The sequence below is a fragment of the Narcine bancroftii genome, chromosome 4, assembly GCF_036971445.1.
Source record: "Narcine bancroftii isolate sNarBan1 chromosome 4, sNarBan1.hap1, whole genome shotgun sequence".
Lineage (NCBI taxonomy): Eukaryota > Metazoa > Chordata > Chondrichthyes > Torpediniformes > Narcinidae > Narcine > Narcine bancroftii.
In genome coordinates this window covers 196,535,774-196,559,038 of record NC_091472.1, presented here as the reverse complement: position 1 = coordinate 196,559,038, position 23,265 = coordinate 196,535,774, and the positions used below count along the sequence as shown (strand labels likewise).

At 49.0% G+C, this 23,265-nt stretch overlaps 2 protein-coding genes across 9 annotated transcripts in view; one reads left to right on the top strand and one right to left on the bottom strand.

Annotated features, from left to right (window-relative positions):
- The window catches only part of LOC138761426 (gypsy retrotransposon integrase-like protein 1), a 48,137-nt gene extending 47,325 nt beyond the window's left edge, over positions 1 to 812 (bottom strand). For both annotated transcript variants that reach the window (XM_069933542.1, XM_069933543.1), the window contains exon 1: positions 522 to 812. In XM_069933542.1, coding sequence (XP_069789643.1) covers positions 522 to 687 — 166 coding nt within the window. In that variant the 5' untranslated portion in view covers positions 688 to 812. The remainder of the gene's footprint in view (positions 1 to 521) is intronic.
- ogfod2 (2-oxoglutarate and iron-dependent oxygenase domain containing 2) lies at positions 716 to 22,098 on the top strand. 7 transcript variants are annotated; one of them, XM_069933547.1, is made up of 7 exons: positions 716 to 947; positions 1,627 to 1,683; positions 7,323 to 7,433; positions 8,343 to 8,442; positions 14,809 to 14,933; positions 17,659 to 17,912; positions 20,706 to 22,098. In XM_069933547.1, exons 1-7 carry the CDS (start codon positions 804 to 806, stop codon positions 20,959 to 20,961), a joined length of 1,047 nt encoding a protein of 348 aa, XP_069789648.1. In that variant the 5' UTR covers positions 716 to 803; the 3' UTR covers positions 20,962 to 22,098. The 7 variants fall into 7 exon arrangements, with proteins under 7 accessions (XP_069789648.1, XP_069789647.1, XP_069789651.1 ...); XM_069933546.1 differs by having other exon boundaries at positions 17,659 to 17,916; XM_069933550.1 differs by lacking the exons at positions 716 to 947; positions 1,627 to 1,683 and adding an exon at positions 3,356 to 3,378 and having other exon boundaries at positions 17,659 to 17,916.
- The last annotated feature ends 1,167 nt before the right edge of the window (positions 22,099 to 23,265 follow it).

Below are 23,265 nucleotides of genomic sequence, written 5' to 3'. Positions count from 1 at the left end.
CCCCCACATCCCCCTCTGCGGACTCCCTCCCCACATCCCCCTCTGCGGACTCCCCCCCCACATCCCCCTCTGCGGACCCCCCCCCACATCCCCCTCTGCGGACCCCCACATCCCCCTCTGCGGACCCCCCACATCCCCCTCTGCGGACCCCCCCCCACATCCCCCTCTGCGGACCCCCCCCACATCCCCCTCGCGGACCCCCCACATCCCCCTCTGCGGTCCCCCCACATCCCCCTCTGCGGTCCCCCTCCCCCCCCACATCCCCCTCTGCGGTCCCCCCTCCCCCCCCACATCCCCCTCTGCGGTCCCCCCCCCACATCCCCCTCTGCGGTCCCCCCCCCCACATCCCCCTCTGCGGTCCCCCCCCCCCCACATCCCCCTCTGCGGTCCCCCCCCCCCACATCCCCCTCTGCGGTCCCCCCCCACATCCCCCTCTGCGGTCCCCCCCCCACATCCCCCTCTGCGGTCCCCCCCCCCACATCCCCCTCTGCGGACCCCTCCGCCAGGCGTCCGCCACTCACAGTGCAGGGCGAATTTGTGTGCGAAGCGCCGGACGCTGCGGCGCTGCCTTGGCCCGAGGGCCGGGCTGTAGGTGCCGGTGGATAGGTAGCGCCGGACATGGCGGTAGCGCTCGGCAAAGCCGGCCCCCTCGGTCTGGGTGGCTACGCTCCTCTTGCCGCCGGCCATAGCGGGGGAGCAGCAGAGGTGAGGTCCGGGTGGCGGCGGGCGGAACCTGGCGGCGGGCGCGGGCGGCCGGCGGAGCGGCTCTCGCGAGGACACGCTTGCTTGGGCCCAGACAGCCCATGGAGAGAGGCTGTACCTGGAGCTGCCGACCTGTGGCTGGTCCCCGCTTCTACTCCTGCCGTTGCTTCTACACCGGCAACATCTTCCTGCAGCGATACCGGCTCCATGTGGACCGGGACGTGGCGGCCCCGGAGCTCGGGCAGGTAAGGAGGCGGGTGGGGAGGGAGGGTGCAGGGGGAGGAGAAGGGGAAAGGAGGGAGGGAGGGTGCAGGGAGGCTGTGGAGGGGGAGGAGGAGGAGGAGGGGGGAAGGGGGGAAGGGGGGAGGGGGAGGGAGGGGGAAGGGGATGTGGGGAGGAGGAGGAGGGATGTGGGGAGGGAGGAGAGAGGGAAGGGCAGGGGAAGGGGAGAGAGTAAGGTGGGAGGAGGGGAAGAGGAATGGTGGGAGGAGGGGAAGAGGGAATGGTGGACAGGGATTGAGTTGAGATGGTGGGGAGGGTGGGGTATGAGGGAGGGGAGGTGTGGAAGGGAGGAGTGGGGGGATTTGAGAGTGGAGGGGGCAGGTGAGGTCGTCGTCTCTGTGGAGAGAGGACTATTGACCCTGCTTGACCAGTTGAATATTTGCAACAGTGAAATGAATGAAATTAACAAGCAAGAACTGCCCAATTGAGCACCAAGCTCTTTAATTCCGGGAAATAGTCTGGAGCTGGCTGTGGAGCAGAGGTCTGAGACACATAACTTCCACTCTGGAAGATGTAGTTTTTTTGCATTTAGAGATGAGAGCTATTCCTCCTGATGCTCAAGCATCTGGAGTTCGGCATTGCTTTTTAATGGAATTGCAATAAGGCAGTTTATTTATTAACATAAAATTTGCATCCTTCTAGATTTTACAGAGCAAAGGATGCAAGACAGAAGAACAGTTCAAAGAGGTTCAAGCCGAGGTAAAAGCTGACCACCTGTCCCTTTGCACCCTCTGCCCTGTTGCCTGCTCTGCTCCCAGACCTTGCTGTACCTCATGGTGCTTGTTCGCGTGAACCAGCGCATGTCAATGATTGGTCCCACACACTGTGGAGATTAGGTCTGCTTAGATTCATCAGTGAGGGGGCGTGCTGGTGGTGGGGGGAGTGGGGAGCCCGATCTCACCCCATAACTCATCGCCTCTAAACCAGGCAACATCCTGGAAGACCACTTCTGTACTCTTTCCAAAGTTTCCACTTTCCTCCTATGATGGGATGACCCAGAATTGAACGTAGTATTCTAAATAAAAGCACAAACTCAGTAGGCTAAATGTGGACTTTATACAGCAAAGATAACCAGCATCTCGAGCTTGAGCCCTTTATCAAGATATGAGAAAATATAGACAGGCACCCAAACAAGATGGCAAGGGGGAGGAGCACGGAACTACAGGCAGGAGGGAGGGCACACCAGCAAACGGGAGGGGGTGGATATCTGTAAATAGAGAGGGAAGGGGGTGAAGAGCTGGAGGAAAGAAGGCAGAGGGATGGTAAAGAGAGGGAGTGTGGGGAGTGGATTAGCAGAAACCGAAGTTGATGTTTATAACTTTATTATTATTACAGTTACTCCCCGACTTACGACCATCTGTACATACGACCCAAAAAACCATAAATTTTAAAAACTAAAGAAAAAATATCTGTAAATATTAAAAATTATACTTTTGGGTGAAAGTAGGGCCTGTCTATGGAAAATAGTGCCTATGGCAGGGGTGGCAACCTTTCGCGAGAGCTGGCCTTGGTGACCACCACGTTGTATTTGACGAATGATAAAATGGTAACAGTGAATTTCTGACATGTGCCCATTTCAAATAATTCCAGTGAGTCAGAGCAGAACTCGGTTGTAAGTTGGGGATTACCTGCACATGATTATATCTAATAAATATCTGTGAAAGATTGTCTGTTCTCCATGCAAATCAATATGGAGCAGTTAAAAAATATCCAAGGAGGTTCAGTAGGAGTAACATTTGATGCTGAATGTCATGACCACATTGAATTTAATTTTACGGTCATATGAAGTTCAAAAATGTTTTTTGAGCAGCTTCCACTGACTTTCATTACTGTTTATTATATAGGCACCTAATCTTTTATCCAGAATTCTGAAAACTGGCAACCTCCAAAATCCAGTTTTTTTTTTGTGATAGATGACATCTGCTCAGCAAAGATGGAGTGTGGTGCCAAACATGACATAGCATGACCCACACTCAGCTCCCGTGTATCCCCTCGCATTCCGCTACTTTATAAGCGCCCCCGATTCGGCCTGGCAGCGGCTCAATGGCAGTCATCGCTACCCATAATCCCCCATTCAGGTGAAACCGCTCTGCCAGTGCAGGGGAAACGGGAGGCTGTTCCCCTGGCGCTGGTACAACAGGGGTGGGAGGGGAGGGAGAGACAGCAGAGCAACTAGGAGGGCGAGGGAGGAGAGATAGCATTGTGACTGGGGTGGATGAGGGAAAGAGACGGCACTGTGACTCAGGCAGGGGAGGAGGAGGAGAGAGATGGCAGCACTACTCGGGTGGGAGGGGAGAGATGGCAGCCGACTCAGGTGGGTGAGGGGAGAAGAGACGGCAGTGTGACTCGGTCAGGCACGGGGGTGAGACGGCAGCGTGATTCGGTTGGATGAAGGTGGGGAAGCGACGGCAGCACAACTTGGGCGCGGGGGGAGAGACGGCAGCGCGTCTCAGTCGGGGCAGGTTGGGGAAGAGACGGCAGCGCAACTTGGGTGGGCGATGGATAGAGATGGCAGCGTGACTCAGGTTGGTGAGGGGTGAGAGAGCAGCGCGACTCGGGCGGGAGAGACGGCGGCGCGACTCGGGCGGGAGAGACGGCGGCGCGACTCGGGCGGGAGAGACGGCGGCGCGACTCGGGCGGGAGAGACGGCGGCGCGGCGAGGGCACCGCGACTGAGGCAGGCGAGGGGGGAGAGACGGCAGCGCAACTCAGGTGGGCAAAGGGGGAGAGACGGCAGCGCAACTCAGGTGGGCGAGGGGGGAGAGATAGCTGCACGACTCGGGTGAGTGGGGAGGAGGCGAGATAGAGAGAAGTCAGCCCATTGAGTCTGCTGTGCCATTCTAATCATGAGCTGATCCATCCTCCCACTCAGCCCCACTCCCCGGCCTTCTCCCCCTAACCCTTGATGTCCTGACAAATCAAATACCTGTCTATCTCTGCCTTAAATACAACCAACAACCTTGCTTTCACAGCTGCCTGTGGCAACAAGTTCCACAGACTCACAACCCTCTGACTAAATAAATTTTTCCGCATATCTACTTTAAGACTATGTCAGCTTACTTACAATTTCCTTCCCTCCCCTCAAAACTTTGAAAATTAAACAACGAAAGCAATTAAAGTGCAAACAGAAAATGGTAAAAAGAAGAAATGCAGCGCCACCGTGCCCCTGCCCCCCCATCCTTCTGTAATCCAACGAGTACAATCCAAGAGCCGACAAACATTCCTCATATGCTAATCCTTTCATTCCTGGTATCATTCTAGTAAATCTTCTCTGAACCCTCTCCAACACCAGCACATCTTTTCTTAAATAAGGTGCCCAAATCTGTATACAATACTCCATGTGAGGTCTCACCAGCGCCCCATAGAGTCTCATCATTATGCCCTTGCTCTTACATGTTTGTCCTCTAGAAATGAATGCCAACATTGCATTTGCCTTCTTCACCACTGCAGTGAAGGGTCAGGTGACCTCTCCATCTGGAATCTAGTCAGAGGTTATATCACATGCCAATCAAGGTTGGACTCTGCCCCCATTAATCAGCTAATGATGATTTGGGCTGGACCCTTCAGCTTGCTGCACGAGAAAGTCCACCATGTGGAGAAGCTCTTTGGTCCTCAGATAAACTTTGCTCCACTCCAGGCCATGAACTGTGGACATCACTGGAGGAGTCATTGGTAAAGTGTGCACTACACAGGGATCGGAGCTGTCTTGTAGATAGTATTGGAGCTGTGCCCACGTTAGACAAGGAACAGCAGGTAACGTGGGCACACGTTAGTTATATGTCTGTACACAGTTGCTCGTATCAGTAGTGTTAAGTCCGATGTGACTGGGTTGTACTAGACTTGTTTGAGTGCAAGCAGTTGCTAGTATCGGTCGTGTTAAGTCTGATGTGACCGATTATAATACATGGTGTGATTCTGAGTACTGGTGTGTGTTATCCCCTGTTGTGATCCCCCTTGCGTATGTTTTAATAAATATCCTTCCTGTGTCCAGACTTGTTGCTCTTTGAACCCACCAAACTTTTCCCTTCCCACACAACAACCAGTAACTCAACTCTGGAGGTTAACCTTTAGGGTACAAATTTATATTTTTTTAAATTTAGACTTACAGCACGGTAACAGGCCATTTCAGTCCATGAGTCCGTGCCATCCAATTTACACTCAATTAACCTACACCCCATTAACCTACAACCCTAGTACATTTAAAAACAGTGGGAGGAAACCGAAGCCCCAGAGAAAATCCACACAGACAAAATCCACACAGACACGGGGAGAACGTACAAACTCCTGACATAGACCGTGGGATTCAAACCCCGGTCCCGATCACTGGCACTGTAAAGGCGTTGCGCTAACCACTGCACTGGTGCTGCCTGAGTCCTGCATGAGGACTCCCAAGTCCATTTTCTCCCCATCTAAATAATAGTCTGCCCGTCTATTTCTTCTACCAAAGTGCACAACCGTACACTTTCCAATGTTGTATTTCATCTGCCATCTCTTTTCCCCTTCTCCTAATCTGTCCAGGTCTCTCTGCAGCCTTTCAGTGTCCTCGGCATTACCTGCCCAATCACGTATTTTGGTACCATCTGCAAATTTAGCCACAAAGCCATTTATACCATAATCCAAATCATTTAGATACATTGTAGGTCACCCAGGACCCTTGGTATTATCAGTACCATTGATCTGTCACTATTTAAATGATGCGTAGCCTGCCTCGTTCTGTTGCCACTGGATAACAACACATTTCTGTGATTACTACAACTGCCAAGTTTTGCCCTCTTGGGCTAAGGTGTCTTTGCGACCTCCTCCCAACCCTCACTTTGTGGATGACAGCTGTTCCAGAACCTTCTCGAGGGCAGTAAGGAATGGACAATTCGATGCTGGCTCAGCTTGCGAAAGCTGTATACCTTGAATTAGAAACTATATGCAGTAAAATCCCCAGTATCCGGCACCTACGGGGATTGCCGATGCCAGATATGTGAATTTTCCAGTTGCCTGAGACACACAATGGCTAATTCGCTAGTATTAAGAATAGTTTAAAAGACAAAAGATGGTGCGAAATGTAAGGTCATTTGAAAAAAAAATCTATATGGTTACCCTTAATTATTTGAAGTTCCCTTTAATCAGGTAATTCCTGTAATTTACAACATTTAAATTTGAACCCAGATCACTGGCACTGTAACTTCTTTTCTTTTTGGCTTGGCTTCACGGACGAAGATTTATGGAGGAGTAATGTCCACGTCAGCTGCAGGCTTGTTTGTGGCTGACAAGTCTGATGCGGGACAGGCAGACACGGTTGCAGCGATTGCATGGGAAAATTGGTTGGTTGGGTGTTGGGTTTTTCCTCCTTTGCCTTTTGTCAGTGAGGTGGGCTCTGCGGTCTTCTTCAAAGGAGGTTGCTGCCCGCCGAACTGTGAGGCGCCAAGATGCACGGTTTGAGGTGATATCAGCCCACTGGCGGTGGTCAATGTGGCAGGCACCAAGAGATTTCTTTAGGCAGTCCTTGTACGTAACAGCGTTGTGTTAAACGCGGTGCTAATCCTGCTGCTGTCATAATCAACCCCCTCCCCCAAGTTTATAGCTAAAGCCTTACTCTGAAAGTGGGCATAGATTCGTGGGTCGAATGTTTTGAGAAAAGGTAAAAACATGGTTAAGAAGAAGAAGAACGGGACCATTAGAGGACGCACAAAATCGTGAACCGGTGCGGACTTGAAAGGCCAACATGGCCTGTTTTCTGCTCCGTAAATGGTTATATGGTTAATATGCCCAATACTAATAAAGATATCGACTCTTTCTAGGCAGGGATAGGGAGAGTCACCCCAGCAGCGAGTGGTACTGGCCAGCTCTTCATCCTGGGTGCCCCCATTTTATTCGAACACAACTTTATTGAAACTTTATTCACGGGCAAGGGACTCAGCTGGCTGAATGTTTGCTCCCATCTTTGCTAAGAGGTTATATGTTGCTTCGGAGAATCTTTACTTTTACAGTTTTAAACTTACAGAATTTTTTATTTATTCTTAATCAAATTGTTTACTTCCTCAAACTTTTTTGCTGGTTGGTTGGGTTGCCAGTTACTTGAATTCCGGTACCTGGAATTTTACTGTTTTTTTTTAAAAAGAGAGACTAATAATTTAAATAGCAGTTGTTGGCTGAAGTTTGAGGGCATTTTTACATTTCCTTTGAATGGGAATTAAAATCATGTAGTGATCTTGCAAATGTTTCTTTGTTCCTCGTGGGATTTTGCTATGTAGTTACACTGTAAAAGAAGCCCTCAGAGTGATTCTGATAAGAAGCAGTTCAGTAATCATGGGGATATGAACGTCACTTTTCCCCTGCCCCCTGCAGATTGATCAAGAAGTTCAGAGAAGAAAGCTGCTGAGCCAGGCCAGTTTGGAGAGAGTGGCAATCATTTCGGCACATTACCACCCGCTGAATCCTGCCGTCTACGTTTTACAGGTACGGCTGCCATGTGTCAGACAACTCACTCAAAATGTGTGAAGATCTGGCTTGCGAACCAGACAGGGCTCAATCACAGGGAGCTACGGGCAGGGAACAGAGGTGGGGGCCGCACCCAGACATAACAATTGTGCTTCTGTAAAAGATTGCCGAGTTGGGGGCCCGGTAATCTTGCCCTCCTCAACATCCTTGGAAAGTGAAGGCGTTGCTGCGCCTTCCTGACTAACGAGGAGATGATTGATCCAGGATAGGTTCCTTTTTATGCACACCAAGGATCTAAATGGTGAAAAACTGCAACAGTTAGTGCAAAAAAAAGGTTTCAGAAATGCAGACAGATCTTTTGGTCCTGGTGTAGATTGTAGTGAGGGTTGGTATACAAGGAGTTTCAAGAGCCTGAGAGCTGTTGGATAAAAACTGCTCGAACCTGGAAGTGCTGGTCTTCAAACTTCTGAACCTTCTGCCCAAATGTAGTGGCGAGAAGAGGTTATGACCAGGGAGATGGGGTCCTTCATGATGTCTTGGTGATGAATGCTCCCATGCAGCAAGACCCAGATACGACTAGGCGCAGTGACCTGGGGGAGGGACGAAGCATCTACCCTTGGTGGTCAATAGCTATGCATTGATGAGTGCTCTGTCAATATTTGGGGCCAGGCGCACAGTGTGGCAACAAAAGTTGTGGGAGACTGCAAATGGAGGAACTCAGGGGTCAGTCAGTGTTGGGGGTGGTGGGGGGTGGAATTATGAGATAAAAGTCTTTGATGCAGGGGCTTGACCTGAATTTGACCATTCTTTTGCCCCACTGCTGCTGCTCAACCCGCTGAGTTCCTCCAAATCGGAGGTTTGGCTAAATCGACTACAGGTTGGGTGCAGTATAAGAAAGGATGCTGCTTTGTTTTTTTCCCCCCCAAGGAAAACTTCCTGGCTCCAGAGTTCCGTGAAATTGTCGCCTATTGCAGAAGCGAGGATGCAGATTTTGAAGGACTGTTGGACCAAATGAAGTCGCAACCAGGCAGGTCTTGAGAGCCTCGCTTAGGGAGAAAGTGAAGAGTCAGTGATTTATTCTGAGACTCATAATTGCATGTGTGCCTATAAGGTCAGCTCTCAGCCTCCTTCAGTTCAGGGAAAACCAGCCCAAAGTTTCCAGTCTCCTCCCAAATTCAATATTGCCATGCAGAGGATGTAGAGAGGCTAATATAGTTAAGTTATGGGAGTGGGCAAAGGTCTGGCAAATGGAGTACAATGTTAGTAAATGTGAGATCATACACCTTGGTAAGAAAAATAGAAGAGCAGATGATCTAAATCAGGGGTGTCAAACTCAAATTCACGGAGGGCCAAATTAAAAACTTTTTCTAAGTTGAGGGCCGAACTAAATATTTATTGAAAATTTTCAACCACATCTGCATGTTTTCTCTTCTTTCAACATATGTAATGTTAAACTTTAGGATATAACTTTAGGAGGATAATGTTACAGGTCAGGAGTAGGTAGCTCAAGTTCACCCTTTGCTTGACCTGAGGGAAACATATTTGGTCCCTGTGGAGATGTAGTCAGGATTCACAGGCTGTGTCCATTTTGGCCTGCATCAGGACTCAGCATTTCCTGCTCACTCCTCAGGCTCTAGGCCTCTATTCACCCTCGACCCACCATCCCTCTACCTGACCAGTCCTTTACCCAACCTCTACTCACCCCTCACTACACTTGCTCTACCTCTACCCACCCCATCCTATACACGCCCCTCTACTGCCTCTCCCCTCAACCTGTTCCTCCCTCTACCCGTCTCTCACCCTCTAATCACCCCTCCCCTACTCGCCCTGCCCCTCCCCTTTTACCTCTTCCCTATCCACCCCTCCTTCTACTCATCCCTCCCTCTAACTGCCCCTCACACCACCATAACTTCCCTTGCCCATTACTCCTCACCTACACCCTCTGCCCACCCCTGCTTACCCACCCACTCAGGCCCAGCGCGCTGCCGATCAGCCTTTGCGGACAGCCACCATCTCTCTCTTCATGTGCAGGGCCGAACCAGCTGTCCCTGGGGTCCGCGTGGGTGCAAGCGCTGAAGGCCGTGGCGACCGGGAGAAGTGCGCTCGCGCTGTGGAAGGGCCGTCCGGTGCCAGTCGCGCGGGGGTCGCGCTGCCCGGGGGCCGTGCGCAGCCTGCCATGCCCGTCACGCCAACAGGAAATCACAGGCGCTCGCCCATCCACCGCACCGCTCGACAGGTGGGAGAAGTGACTGGTTGTGCGGGGAGCCTTCCAACTGGCTTGCCGGCTGATGACATCGAACAGACTTCTCGTGTTACAATTTCTCGTGTTACAATGGGGAAGGATGTGCAATGAAGGGGGAGGATGGTGGGGGTGACATTACCAAAAAACAGCATCGGTTCTCGCTGCAGGGCGGGCCACCTCTAATACATTTTTGAAATGATCTTGCGGGCCAAATATAATTATATCGCGGGGCAAATTTGGCCCGCGGGCCAGAGTTTGACATGTGTGATCTAAATGTGAAAAACTACAGCATGCTGTTGTGCAGAAGGACTTGGGAGTGTTTGTGCATGAATCGCAAAAAGTTGGGTTGCAGGTACTGCAGTTTATAAAGAAGGCAAATGGAATGTTGGCCTTCATCGCCAGAGGAACTGAATTCAAGGGCAGGGAGGCCATGCTGCAACTACACAATATACCACTGAGGCTGCACCTGGAGAACTGTGTGCAGTTTTGGTCTCCATATTGAGGAAAGATATACTGGCCTTGGAGGCAGTCCAGAGGAGCTTCACCAGATTGATCCCAGAGATGAGGGGGTTGATCTATGAGGAGAGACTAAATCGCCTGGGATTATACTCCCTTTAATTCAGAAGAATGAGAGGAGATCTTATAGAAACATCTCAAATTATGAAAGGGACAGATAAGATAGTGGCAGGAAAATTGTTTTCACCGGTAGGTGAGACTAGAACTAGGGGTCAGAGCCTCAAGATTCAGGGGAGTAGATTTAAGTCGGAGATGAGGAAAAACTGTTTTTCCCAGAGTCGTGAATTTGTAATTCTCTGCCCAGGGAAGTGGTTGAGGCGACTTCATTAAACTTATTTAAGGTTCATTTAGATGGATTTTTACATAAAAAAGGGGAAAAAGCAGGTCGGTGGAGTGAGTCATTGTTCAGATCAGATCAGCCATGATCTTATAGAATGGCGGAGCTGGCTTCTGCTCCTATTTCTTGTTCTTAAACAGAAAATTTAAAATTACCCGAAATTTCCTTTAGTCACCTGTAAGACAAAGAAGGGTTCACCGTCAGCTGAAATTGCCCGCTGTCCCTTACAGTCAGAGAAAGAGAAGCTGAAGAGAGTTCCCTCTGCCCCCCCTCCCCCAAGAAGCTGAAGAGAGTTCCCTCCGCCCCCCTCCCCCAAGAATCACTGAGTGTCTGTGGATTAGTCTCCAGCCTCTGCAGCCACACAGACTCTAGTCATAGGCAACCCGAGTTCCCCTCTGACATGATCAGGAAGCCCTCGGCACATACTCGTGTCCCAGTTCCGTTACCTAACACCCCTTCAGCCAGTCTCCAGCAGTCTGCAGCCTGTTGTGAGTCCTTCGACCGCAGTCTCCAGAAGCCTGCACCCTAGTGGGAGCCTCACCTCGAATAAGCATCAGCCCGCTTGCCTATATGTTCTTCAGTCCCAGAACCCCTTGCTGGTCTGCCACTGTGGTCACTGTCCCAGGGTAGTCTCCTCTACTTCTCCTTTCAAATGGGGTGGTCTCCCCATTTTCTGGTACCCCTTGCCAGTCCTGCTTTCCTGGAATATTGCAACCCCTCATGGCTGCTGCCGATCATAGACGCCAGGCCCCGTGGTCCCAGGGCATTAAAATAAACTATCATTGGCTACTTTAACAAGCCTGTATGGATCTGATGGGAGTCAGACTGGGCAGTTGGATCCCGCGGAGGACCGCTGGGTCTCCACTCCCCGCTCTCTGAGGGTCCGTACCAAAGGCAGCATCACCATTAGTGTTCAAAGGTTATCCAAAGCCGTCCAATCCAAGCATCATCCTCGTGAGTCTCCTTTGCACCCTCTCCACTGCAGCCACATCCTTGCTGTAGTGGGGTGACCAGAATTACACTCAATACAGCAAATGTAGTCTGTCCAATGTTTGTGAGGTTGGAGTTTTGTGGTCCTACTTGTATATTCAATCCCCTACCTATAAAGGAATGCCTTATACACCAGCCTACTGGCATGTTGCCACATCTTTAACTGCAAACCCAGAATGTTAAATTGCCACTCTTGCCCTTCACTCAACCACGTGTGGGTGATTGCAGTAACATTGTAATTCCATGTCTGATCCACACTATGAACCTATCTGACTTGCCTGAGGTCCATGCCATTTCTCCCTCCCATGCTCCCTAACCTACATCGCATCTCTTCCCTCTGCCCACAGGACTTGCTTGATTTCTCCTCCACATTTTAGTCAAGCTCCCCACCTACCACATGGTTACTGAGTTTCCCATTCTCCACCACCTCCCCCCCCCCCCCCCAACACTCCCTTTGCCGCCAAACTAGCTTAAACCTTTCCGAGCAGTGTAAGCAAGCTCACCACAAGGATATGGGTCACCTTCCTTATTTAGGTATAAGATGCCCTGCCTGCCTCAGTGATCCAAGTACCTAACCACAACCCCCCCAACCGCACACCAACTCCTCAGCCACACATTCTCATACTTTTTCTTACTCCGAGGTTGATGTTGGTATCCAATCCTGTCCGAACTGCCTGTTGGCTCTGCCACTGGACTGCCTGCAGTGGCTGGGATGGGTCTTGCTGCCATTCAACCATTGTGCCAGGAACTGCTTGTCAAAGGAGATTCCAGTCCTACAAACTTGGCTTTTTAAAAAAAATCAGATTTGGATTTATTGTCGTGAACATGTCACGAAATTTGTTGTTTTGTGGCGGCAGTAGTGAGCATTACAGGTGCAAAATTGCTATAAATGATGTCTCCGTAAACGCAATATTTAAAAATAAATAATTAGTGGAAAAAGAGAGAAAGGTGACGTAGTGTGTGTGGTTCATTGTCTGTTCAGAGGTCTGATGGCGGAAGGAAAGAAGCTGTTTTTGTACCGCTGGGTGTTTGTCGTCAGTCTCCTCAACCTCCTCCCTCTCGTGGCCTTTTCAATATTTCGATGAAAAATTTGTAATAGAGCAGAGAACATCAGCACAGTACAGGCCCTTCGGCCCTCAATGTTGTGCCGACCTAGATGTTCCTACCAAAAGTACTAAACCCTTCCTACCTCAATCCTCTATTTTTCTCTCATCCGTGTGCCTGGCTAAGAGTCTCTTAAATGCATATCCCTTAATTCCCCTACTATGTAAAAATTTATTCAACCTTGCCTTAAATATATTCGCTGAGGTCGCCTTCACTGCTTCAATGGGCAGCGCATTCCACAGATTCACCACCCTCTGAGAAAACCAGTTCCTCCTCATCTCCATCTGAAATCTACCACCCTGAATCTTGAGGCTAAGTCCCCTAGTTCTGGTCTCCTCCACCAAAGGAAACAACTTACCTACTATCTTATCTTTGCCTTTCATAATTTTATATGTTTCTATAAGATCTATTACATTTCATGACTCTAATCCCATTTGCCCACATTAGAACCCTATTTTCTGCCTTGCTCATTTAAATGTCTGTCAAAATACCTCCTGGCTGCCTATATCTGATTCCACCACCTCCTCGGGTAACACTAACCTTGACGAGGGCCTCAGACCCGAAACGTCAGTAATATATCTTAACCTCCTACAGATACCACGATGCCCGCTGAGATCCTCCAGCATTTACTGTGTTTTTACATTCCAGATATCAACAACTCGCTGCATAAGACAAACTTTCCACTTGAATCTGCTCACAATAAACCTATGCCCCCCCCCCCCCCCCACCCCGTGCTTTTGATACTCTGACCATTGGGAAGAAGCTCCTGGCTATTGACCTTATCAAAGCCTCTTACAATTTTTCATGCCTCTGTCAGTTACCTTTGGCCTCTTTTGTTCCAGGGAATCAGTAAACCCTGCCTATCTCCTCTTTCCCTGTGTAACTGGTCCTCAAATCCAATCTAGCCAAAGCCTCAGTGAATCTCCTGCACACTCTCCAGTGCAACCATATCTTCCCGGTGCGGTGACCACGGTGATGTGTTTGGGGAAGTCAGGGCATTGGCAGCAAATGATGGTGCACGAAGGAAAATGAATGGACAGAGAGAGAACTTGGGGTTCATGTTCATAGTTCCCTGCAAATGATAGCACATGCAGTTTGGGTGGTGAAGGCAGCGGGGTCAGAGCAGAGAATATAAAATCTGAGATGTTCTTTTGCAACTTTACAAAATATTGTTAGCCTTCATTTGAAATGTTGCGAGTAATTCTGGTCTCACAATATGAATGCCCTGGTTGTTATTGGAGAGAATGCAGAAGGGGTTCAGCAGGATGTTGGCTGGATTGGAAGCTTCAGTCACTGCGAGATTGCCAAGATGTCTGGTGCAGAGCTGGGAGCCTGGCCATCCTGTCCAATGGCCATGTGCAGGTGTGAACTGCCATTAAAATGCCATAGGCTGCAGCTTTTACGTAGATGTCCTTGTAGGTCTGTGTTCAAGACAGAGGCACCCACATTGAGCAACTCAGACTTTGAAGGCTGTGGGATTTGAGAGGGCAGGGGAGCCAGTGCAGTAGGAGACTGTAGCTGCGGACCATGCTCCAGACCTGGCTTCCAAAGGCCTCACCTCAGGCAAAGCAGGTATCAGGCCTGGGGTCCATGAAGGTGCTCCTGAGGATCTTTGTGCGCTGACAGCTTTCAAGTGGGGGTTAGGAACCGGGGATCCTGGAGCTCGTGATCACCAGCGACCAAAGGCCGTGTGACTACGGATGATATAGGAGCGCAGGAGGGGTTGGTGGGATCCACCATCCCTCAACATCTCTTGATTGTGGTCCAGGACTAAGGTCCTCTTGGTGTACCTTCACAGGGCAAAAATAGGAAAAAGATTTTTGGGTAAATGACAGTTAACCAAATCGTGAATCTCTGGGCTGGGCAGAGGGTTGACCTGTGTATAAAGTTATGAGAGGTATAGGAGGGATAGATCATTATTTCTTCCATGATAGTGGCATCAATGTAAGTAGGGTTTGAGGAACAGAGCGATTGATTGCTGGGATGGTGCCGGAGCAGGCGATGGAATCAGATACAGGCTCTATGTTTAATTGGCGGTGGTATCAGCAGGTTGGAGGTTAGACCAAATGTTGGCAAATGGTATTAATGTGGATGGGCAGGAATGCCCTTGTGGGCACGGGTAGGAGGGACCTGATGGGCATGGGGAGTAGGGCCTGTTTCTGTCCTCTGTCTGACTCATTGTTTGATCTTCCTTCTCCTTGCAGCCGAGAGGGTTTACTCCTTCCCAGTGTTTACCTGGGAGTTCTGCAGCCAGCTTGTGGCCGAGCTTGAGAACTTTGAGCAGTCGGAGATGCCGAAGGGTCGCCCCAACACCATGAACAACTATGGGGTAAGGTATGAGGGCCTGCTGGTTATTACTCCCCACCGAGCACCCTGTTGCTCAGTGAGACTTCCCTACATAAAACTAGAGAAACCAAAACTATCGTAACACCCTCTTATAATAGAGGGCTGGACCGGTGCAGTAAGTGGAGAGAATGGTTCCCTTGGATGGGGATTTGGAGTCAGGAGTCACAGTTTCAAAGTAAGAGATGTGTGACAAATAGAAACAGCAGTTGGACATTCAGTGGCTGATCTGTCTATAAAGAGTCTGTACATTTTCCCTGTGGGTCCCCCCCCCCCCCCCCCCCCCCCGTCTTCCTCATTTGGGTCCCCGTTCCAAAGATCTTTGGGTTGGACAGTTAGCGAAATACATGGGTGTATTTGGGCAGCATGGGCGTGTGGCTGGAATGACTAATTACCATGCAGCATCTGTAATTAGGAAGAACAGAGGGACCTTGGTGTCCAGATCCATCTCCCAAGGCTGCTGCGTGATTTGATAGGATAGTTAAGAAGGCCTTCATTGGTCAGGGGATTGAGTCCAAGAGCCGTGAGGTAATGTTGCAGCTCCATAAATCTCTGGTGAGACGACACTTTAGTTCAGTTCTGGTCACTTCATTACAGGAAGGATGTGGAAGCTCTGTAGAGGGTGCAGAGAAAATTTACCAGGATGCTGCCTGGATTTTGGAAAACATGTCTTATGAGGCAAGGCTCTCTGGAGCAAAGAGATCATCAAGATTATGACAGGCATAGATAAAGTAGACAGTCACCCCAGGGCAGGAATAGCAAGCAAATTATGGGGAGGGAAGTTTTTTACACAGAGAGTTGTGGGTGCCTGGAATTCCTTGCTGGGGTTGGTGGTATAAGTAGGCCAGCCCATCGAGTCCGCTTTCCCAGAGCATCATGGGCTGATCCATTCTCCACTCAGCCCAACTCGCCTGCCTTCTCCCCATAACGTTTGATGTGTTGAGAACTGAGGCTGAGTGGTCTGCTTCTAGTTCCTATTCTGTTCGATGGCAGCAATTGCTGTGTTTACTCTCTCTCTCTCTCTCTCTCTCTCTCCTCCCTTTTTATGCGCCATCAGTTAGCTGCCATTAGGCTGCAACCCATCACACACAGTCTGTTTGTTCCAGACATTGAACTTTCCCTCAGTGAAACTTGTTTGTTCCTTTTGGCCAGGTTTCCCAGTTCTGATTTTTTTAAAAATTAAATTTAGACATACAGCATGGTAACAGGTCATTTTGGCCCACGAGTTCATGCTGCCCAAATTACACCCAATTAACCTACACCACCCCCCCCCCCCAAGTATGTTTCGAAAGGTGGGAGGAAACTAGCGCCCTTGGGGAAAACCCACGCAGACACTCTTTACAGCGTGGAATTTGAACCCTGGTCCCGATCACTGGCACTGTAAAGGAGTTGCGCTGACCGCTAACTGCCACCTGGTCTGAAACATTTCTTTATTTTACTCTACAGATATTCCATAATCTGCTGTATTTTTAACATTTTCTGTTTTTATTTCAGATTTAGAGCATTTGCAAGTTTTTGCTTTTATTTTAAATTGGATGTACTGTGTATTACGTCACGGAATAATACATTAAAAATGCAACATACATGATATACTTTAACTTTTGTCTGCTGCAAGGCAAACAAAGAGTTGCCAGCCCCATTCAACTAGCACTTTAACCCAACAATTAACCGCCAATCTACCGGTTAACGTGCCAGTGTGAACACTCGCAAACCAGCATGCAGGCTTCAGACCGCCCCAGGGATGAACCACCGAGGGAGGGTGTATCATTGCCAATTCGTTTTGAATCAGGGTACTAGTTAGCCCAGTGTGAAAGGGACAGGGGGAGTTGCAGGACTTCACCACTGGAGGATAGGTGTCCCTTTGCTCTTGGATGCCGGAAGGTGAGTGTGAGAGGGTGCAGAGAACCTGTTTACATTGGTCCAGAGTGAACAGCAAAAATGCTGTTTTGAACTGGTTCATTGAACCACCAATTTGCCAGTTAGCCAATGTGAAAAGAGTAGCCATGAGCATTGCCTGGTGCCTCTAACAATAGGAGAAAGAGAAGCAAAGGGCTGTCCCTTCAGAGTCACTGAGTGCCTGTTGATTCACCTCGAGCATTCCCACATCCTCTACAGCTGTTTGATTCATCGGCAACCCAACCTCCATATCCAAACATGACACGATGATAAGGCCCTATGGGAGCCCTTCTTGCCCTCAGCCCCCTCTCGCAACCCAGCTCTGATACCTGGTTCCTATGAGCCAGTCTCCAGCAGCCCACCGCCTGTGTGGGTTCCTCAGCTGCTGAGTCCCTCACTTGTCAGCTGCCGTGGTCACTGTCCTGTAGGGTCATCTCCTGCTTCTCCTTCTCAACAAGAGACAGTGGGGTGGGTGTTCCCATTTCTGGTGCCTATGCTGGTTTGCTGCTCCCTAGATTCTAAAACACCCCCCCCCCCCCCCCCCCCACCACTCTCATGGCCTCTGTCAAACATGGGCACTGCTATCTTGGTCACATACTTCCACAGATGCAGCATTTTACTTACAAACACCATCAGCTCCTTCAGTAGGCAGTTTAAAGCCTGCATGGAGGACTGGGTTGTTGATTCCTTAAGAGCAGCGCTGTGTCTCTGCTTCCTAGCTGTTATAGTCATTCTTTTTCTTTCTTGAAGATCTGGATTTTCTGATATTGTTTGAATGCATGTAGATGTAACAGTTTATCCTCTCTGCCATCAAGGTGCTTTTGAATGAACTTGGGTTTGATGAGACCCTTATCACCCCACTGCGTGAGGATTACCTTCAAACGATCACATCCATCCTATACCCGGACTATGGAGGGCAGAGTCTGGATAGTCACAAAGCATTTGTGGTCAAGTATGCAGACAACCAAGACCGTGATCTCAGTTTCCATTATGACAATGCTGAAGTCACTTTGAACGTGTCACTTGGGAAAGATTTTGATGGGGGGAACCTCTACTTTGGAGACATGAGGCAGGTATGGCAGAAAATATCTTGTGTCTTCTATTTCACTGTTGTGTTCTCACTGACGGTAGCAGGCACTTCCAGCCCACAAGCCCGGGCTTACCAAATACACCCTAGTGATCAGTTAACCTACTAACTGTACATCTCTGGAACATGGGAGGAAACTAGAGCACCCAGAGGAAACCCACGTGGTCATGGGGAGACAGTGGCATTTTCGAACCCGGGTCGCTGGCGCTGTAATAACCGTGCAAATCCCTCTCCTCCTGCGTCACAGCCTTGAGCCAGTAAGTATGACGATCCTAGACATTGGCATCTTGAGTGGACTCTCTGATTCAGGTGGCAAACTAGACTTGAATGTGCGCCTTTGGTTCCCAGTGCAACACTTAGGGCAAGCTGGCTATTGGAAATGTCTGGTCCTCAGTTGGACAGAAAACATTCCCTGTGGCTTTGGAAGAAGAGCAGAATGTTCTCACATCTCCTGGCCATTGTTTATGCCTCGATCAGCACCATCAACATGTTATTGGGTCATTGCTGCCCATGGATGATTGCCAAGTGCACATTGATGGCCAGGATTCCAATACCAGATATGTTTTATTGGATGCCCAGTAGTTGTGAAAGATGTTTTGAAATGAAACTGGTCTTGATGTACAGTATTCCAGCTCGTGTTCAAATACTCTGTAATGTTTACTTGTGCGCCAGAATGGCCTTTTAAAACGTTTAAATGTTAAAATTTTAAATCCTGAAATGCAGCCACGGTCACTCATTGGGCCAAGGAACTCAGCCCTAGTAAACCAAGTACAGTAGAAGCCAGCACCAATGGGGATTGGTAGATGCTAGATAAGTGCATTTTCCGGTTGTTTGAGACTTGCTCTTACAATCCCTAACTGATACACCTGCATTAAGAATAAACAGTTTAAAAGATAAAAATACTATACTGTATTTGCACTGAACAAACTTCACTTGAATTAATATATAAATCGTAAAGCATTTTACTTTATTTTCAGTTACATTCTTTGAAAAGATTTAACCGTCGCAGGTACATCCCCCTCCACGGATCTGCCCGAAAGACAAACAATAACATAGATAATTAACACTTACCCCCCCACCCCCACCAAGTTTACAGATAAAGCCTTACTAATATACCAATAAAGACTTACGAAGCAGGGATAAGAGAGTCACCCCAACGGCGTGCGGCATCAACATCCTGGGCGACGCCATTGCTGCTTCACACAACTTTATTCAAACAGCTGCTATGAGAAAAGCCCGACCAAGGCCCTCCGCTGGCTGAATGTTTACTCCCATCCTCACCAAAGGTTGACGTGTTACTTCAGAGAACATTTAAACTTTTATTTACATTTTTATTTATTTTATTGATTTATTTTCCCTGATTTTTAAAAAAAAATTTTGCCAGTTACTTGAGGCTGCTGGTTGCTTGAATTCTGGATAAAGGGGTTTTACTGTGTCTGGATCAATGCAGTTGTGAGGGTTGCGGAAGGAACTTGGAGCACATCGTGACTCACTGTTGATTCAATCATATTCCCACCCACAAAAAGCTAAATCAGTTTCTCTGCCAAACTGGATTTGAAAAAAATGTACCCTGTCAAACTTTGTCATAAGCGGAGTGGTTTCAACACTGGATGCCCTCATTCACGGCTGCCCCATCTCCATACCCTGAAGCCAAAATGTCCTGCTCACAGCCATGGAGGCCTGAAGGAAAGGTGGGCTTTCATGTGCTACACCTCAGTCTCCCTGCCCCAAAGTGTTTTTGTAGGCATGGTGTCCTTCCAATTCACTGTGGAAAACCCAGCAGCCAACGTGCAGCAAAGTGATTAGTGTTGGCCGCAGGTCAGTGAGAAACACCACCCTAATCTCAGGAACTTGCACTTCACCCACAAGAGTCAAATCAAATTTATTGTTATCTGATTGCACAAGTACAACCCAACAAAACAGCATTCTCCGGTCCTCGGTACAAAACACACAGAAACACAACCAGACATAATACACATACAGACAAAAAATACATAGGCAGGACAAGTGTTCATATACACAAATTAATAAATAGTTTCATAAATATGATAGATTAGGGTGAGCCGTTCCTCTGGTCGTTCAGCATTCTCCCTGTCCGTGGGAAGAAGCTGTTCCTCAGCCTGGTGGTGCTGGCTCTGATCCTCCTGTATCTCTTTCCCAATGGGAGCAGCTGGAAGATGCTGAGTGCAGGTGGGAGGGGTCCTCGATAACTTTGCATGTCTTCTCCAGACAACAATCCTAGTTGATCATATCAATGGAGGGTGGGGGGAGGGAGACCCCCAGTGATCCTCTCTGCCACTCTCATGGTCCTGTGGATTGACATCCGATCCATTTCTCTGCCACAATCGTACCGTGCTGAGATGCAGCTGGACAGGACGCTCTCAATAGAGCTCCTATAGAAGGTTGACATAATGGTGGCCGGTAGCTTTGCCCACTCCAGTCTTCAGAGGAAGTGCAGTCAGTGATGCACCTTCCTGACGAGTGAGGAGATGTTGAGTGTCCACTAGTTAAATGGGTTCCAAGGAATTTGGTACTCTCCACGACAGAGTTGTTGATGTGTAGTGGAAGGTGGTCATTCCAAGACCTCTGAAACAAGAATGTTTTAACGATCAACAGTGATTTAATTGTTTCTTGGCAGTGCAGATTCTGAGCCTGGTTCACCAAAGTGGTGGACTACTAAATTTTATTCCCACCCCATTGTGGACATCAGATGGCCAGGGTATGGTGGGGTCTCTGTGATGTGTTTAGGTACTAATCAGTGGTCTGTGGTTTCAGGTTCAGGTGGGTCAGGGCAAGTGTGTGGAGGTCGAACACCGAGTGGGCCATGGCCTGTTCCACCGTGGCCAGCACTGCCACGGGGCACTGCCCATCTCCTCGGGGGAACGCTGGAATCTCATCGTGTGGCTGCGCTCGTCCCAAGTCCGCAACGAGCTGTGTCCGATGTGTGACAGGAAGCCACAGCTGGAGGAAGCAGTTGGATTTGGTGATGGATTTACCGCCAGGCCTCTGGAGGACCAGCAGCAATCGGTGAATGTCTGTACTTTAACGTAGTCAAGTAAAACACAAAGATCTGGAGATGCTGTGATTGTAGTAAAAACAGAAATGCTGCAGGAGTTGAGCAGGTCACGCAGTGTGCAACTTTCCCCAAGTCTCCCTTCATCCAGCTCTGTCTCGCTCTCTAACTTCTCTTTTCCCTCCTGCACAGAGCCAAAAACTAACCCTTCCCATTCTTCCCTTTTTCACCAGCCTTTTAATATACCCTATTGAGATTTTTGGGTCATTTGGTGGGGGGAGGGGGGGTGGGGCCTTACACGGATACTGCATCATTCAAGGTGTCAGGCACTCTGATGGCCAGGCCCAGGTGGTAAGTCCGCGGCCACGGCGTCAGGCACTCAGATAATCGGGCAGCCAAGTCGTTGTGAGCTCGGATGGGAGAGTGGTCAGGGTGTCAGGAGCTCAGATGGGTGGGCGGCCGGGGCCTGAGTCCGCAGTCAGGGCATTGGGAACACGAATGGGAAGGTGGCCATGGCCAAAAATAGGGGGCACGGGGGAGGGGGTCAACTTATACATGAGAATATACTGTAGGTCCCTTGCCTGCTTCTGCTCACACCTTGAGGAAAAGCTCAGGTTCAAACTGTCAGTTACTGGTATATATCTTTACCCTCCATGGATGCTGTGAGACCTGCTGAGTTCCAGTGTTTCTCTGTTTTTGCCTTAATTGAGTGATCCGGCTGTGTGGGCTGATCTCCTCTGCCTGTGAGTCTACCCTGTCCGGGGTGGGGGGCTATGTCGTTCCACGCCTGATTGATAATCTATGGTACAACATGTGCCCACTCTAACCAGAGGACTTGAGAAAATCTTCTATTTAAAACATCTGCCATCCTAAATCCCTGTGTCTGTGCATATCTGTATGTTAGGGCACATTGTTGACATGGATTGCTGAACCAAGAACTGGTTGCAGTTATATTATTTTCAGATTAATTATTGGAGTACATACATAACATCACATACAACCCCGAAATTCCTTTTCCTTTGGGCAAGTGCAAAAAGTAACTGTACGCAACATATACATGTAAACAAATAAAGAATTGTAAACAGATAATGTAAATAAACTGTGCAATGCAAAGAGAAAAAAAATCAATCAAGTGCACAAGTCAGAGGCCTTAAATGCGTGCCTGATTGAGTTTGTTGTTGAGGAGTCTGATGGTGGAGGGGGAGCAGCTGTTGCTGAACCTGGTGGGGTGAGTCTTGTGGCACTGATACCTCTTTCCTGATGGGCAGCAGCAAAAACAGAGTGTTTGCTGGGTGGCGAGGGTCTTTGAGGATTGCTGCTGCTCTCCGACGGCAATGTTCCCTGTAGATGTTGTCAATGGTGAGGAGGGTTTTGCCTGTGATGTCCTGGGCTGCGTCCAGTACCTTTTGCAGGGCTTTACGCTCAGAGGTATTAGTGTCCCCCATACCAGACCGTGATGCAGCCAGTCAGCACACTTTCCACCACACCGCTGTAGAAATTTGCCAGGGTTTCTGATGTCATACCAAACCTTTGCAAACTCCTGAGTCAGTCGAGACACTGACGTGCTTTCTTCACGATGCCGTTGGTGTGTTGCGTCCAGGAAAGATCCTCCAAGATAGTGACTCCCAAGAACTTAAATTTGTTCACTCTTTGCACCTCCACATTTTGCCAGCATTGGGGAGGTTAGGTAACTGGTTCCCACTCTCATGGACAGCATACTGTCTCTCCTGGAGGATGAGCGTGCTCTGTACCTGACACCAGTTTGGGGGCTGAACTTGTGCTGGGCCCGGCTGCGTGGGTTTTCCTTGGGTGCTCCACTTGGCTCCCACCTTCCAAAAGCGTACAGGCTGGAGGTTGATTTGGGCGGCATGGGTTTAAATGGGTAGAATCAGCTTTTACCGTGTTGTAAAAATTTAATTAGAGTCACAAATCACTAGAAGGAACAGGATCCAGTGAGGAAAGTTATTTCAATGAAACATTCCAGTATTGATTGCATGAGAAGAGCTTCTGGACCTGTTCACCTTGCTGAGTGACCAGTTTATTTCATGAGGTCAGCAAGTCAAGTCAAATTTATTGTCATCTGATTATACAAGTACAACCTGACGAAACAGTGTTATCTGATCCTCAGTGCAAAATACGTAGGCACACAACATATACAGACAAACAATGCAGTGCAGGACAAGTATTTTAATCTATAAAAATCAATGAATATGGTTTTATTCAAATGAGAGTCTCAGATGGTTGGTGTGAGCAGTTCCTTTGGTCATTCAGCAGTCTCTCTGCTCCTCAGCCTGGTGGCGCTGGCTCTGATCCACCTGTATC

Excerpts from the sequence above, each read along its gene's own strand:
- ogfod2 (XM_069933546.1), top strand. The coding sequence starts at position 804 with ATGGAGAGAGGCTGTACCTGGAGCTGCCGACCTGTGGCTGGTCCCCGC. Across the intron at positions 7,434-8,342 it reads CTGCCGTCTACGTTTTACAG|GAAAACTTCCTGGCTCCAGA; the intron begins GTACGGCTGCCA and ends TTCCCCCCCAAG. Across the intron at positions 8,443-14,808 it reads CCAAATGAAGTCGCAACCAG|CCGAGAGGGTTTACTCCTTC; the intron begins GCAGGTCTTGAG and ends TTCTCCTTGCAG.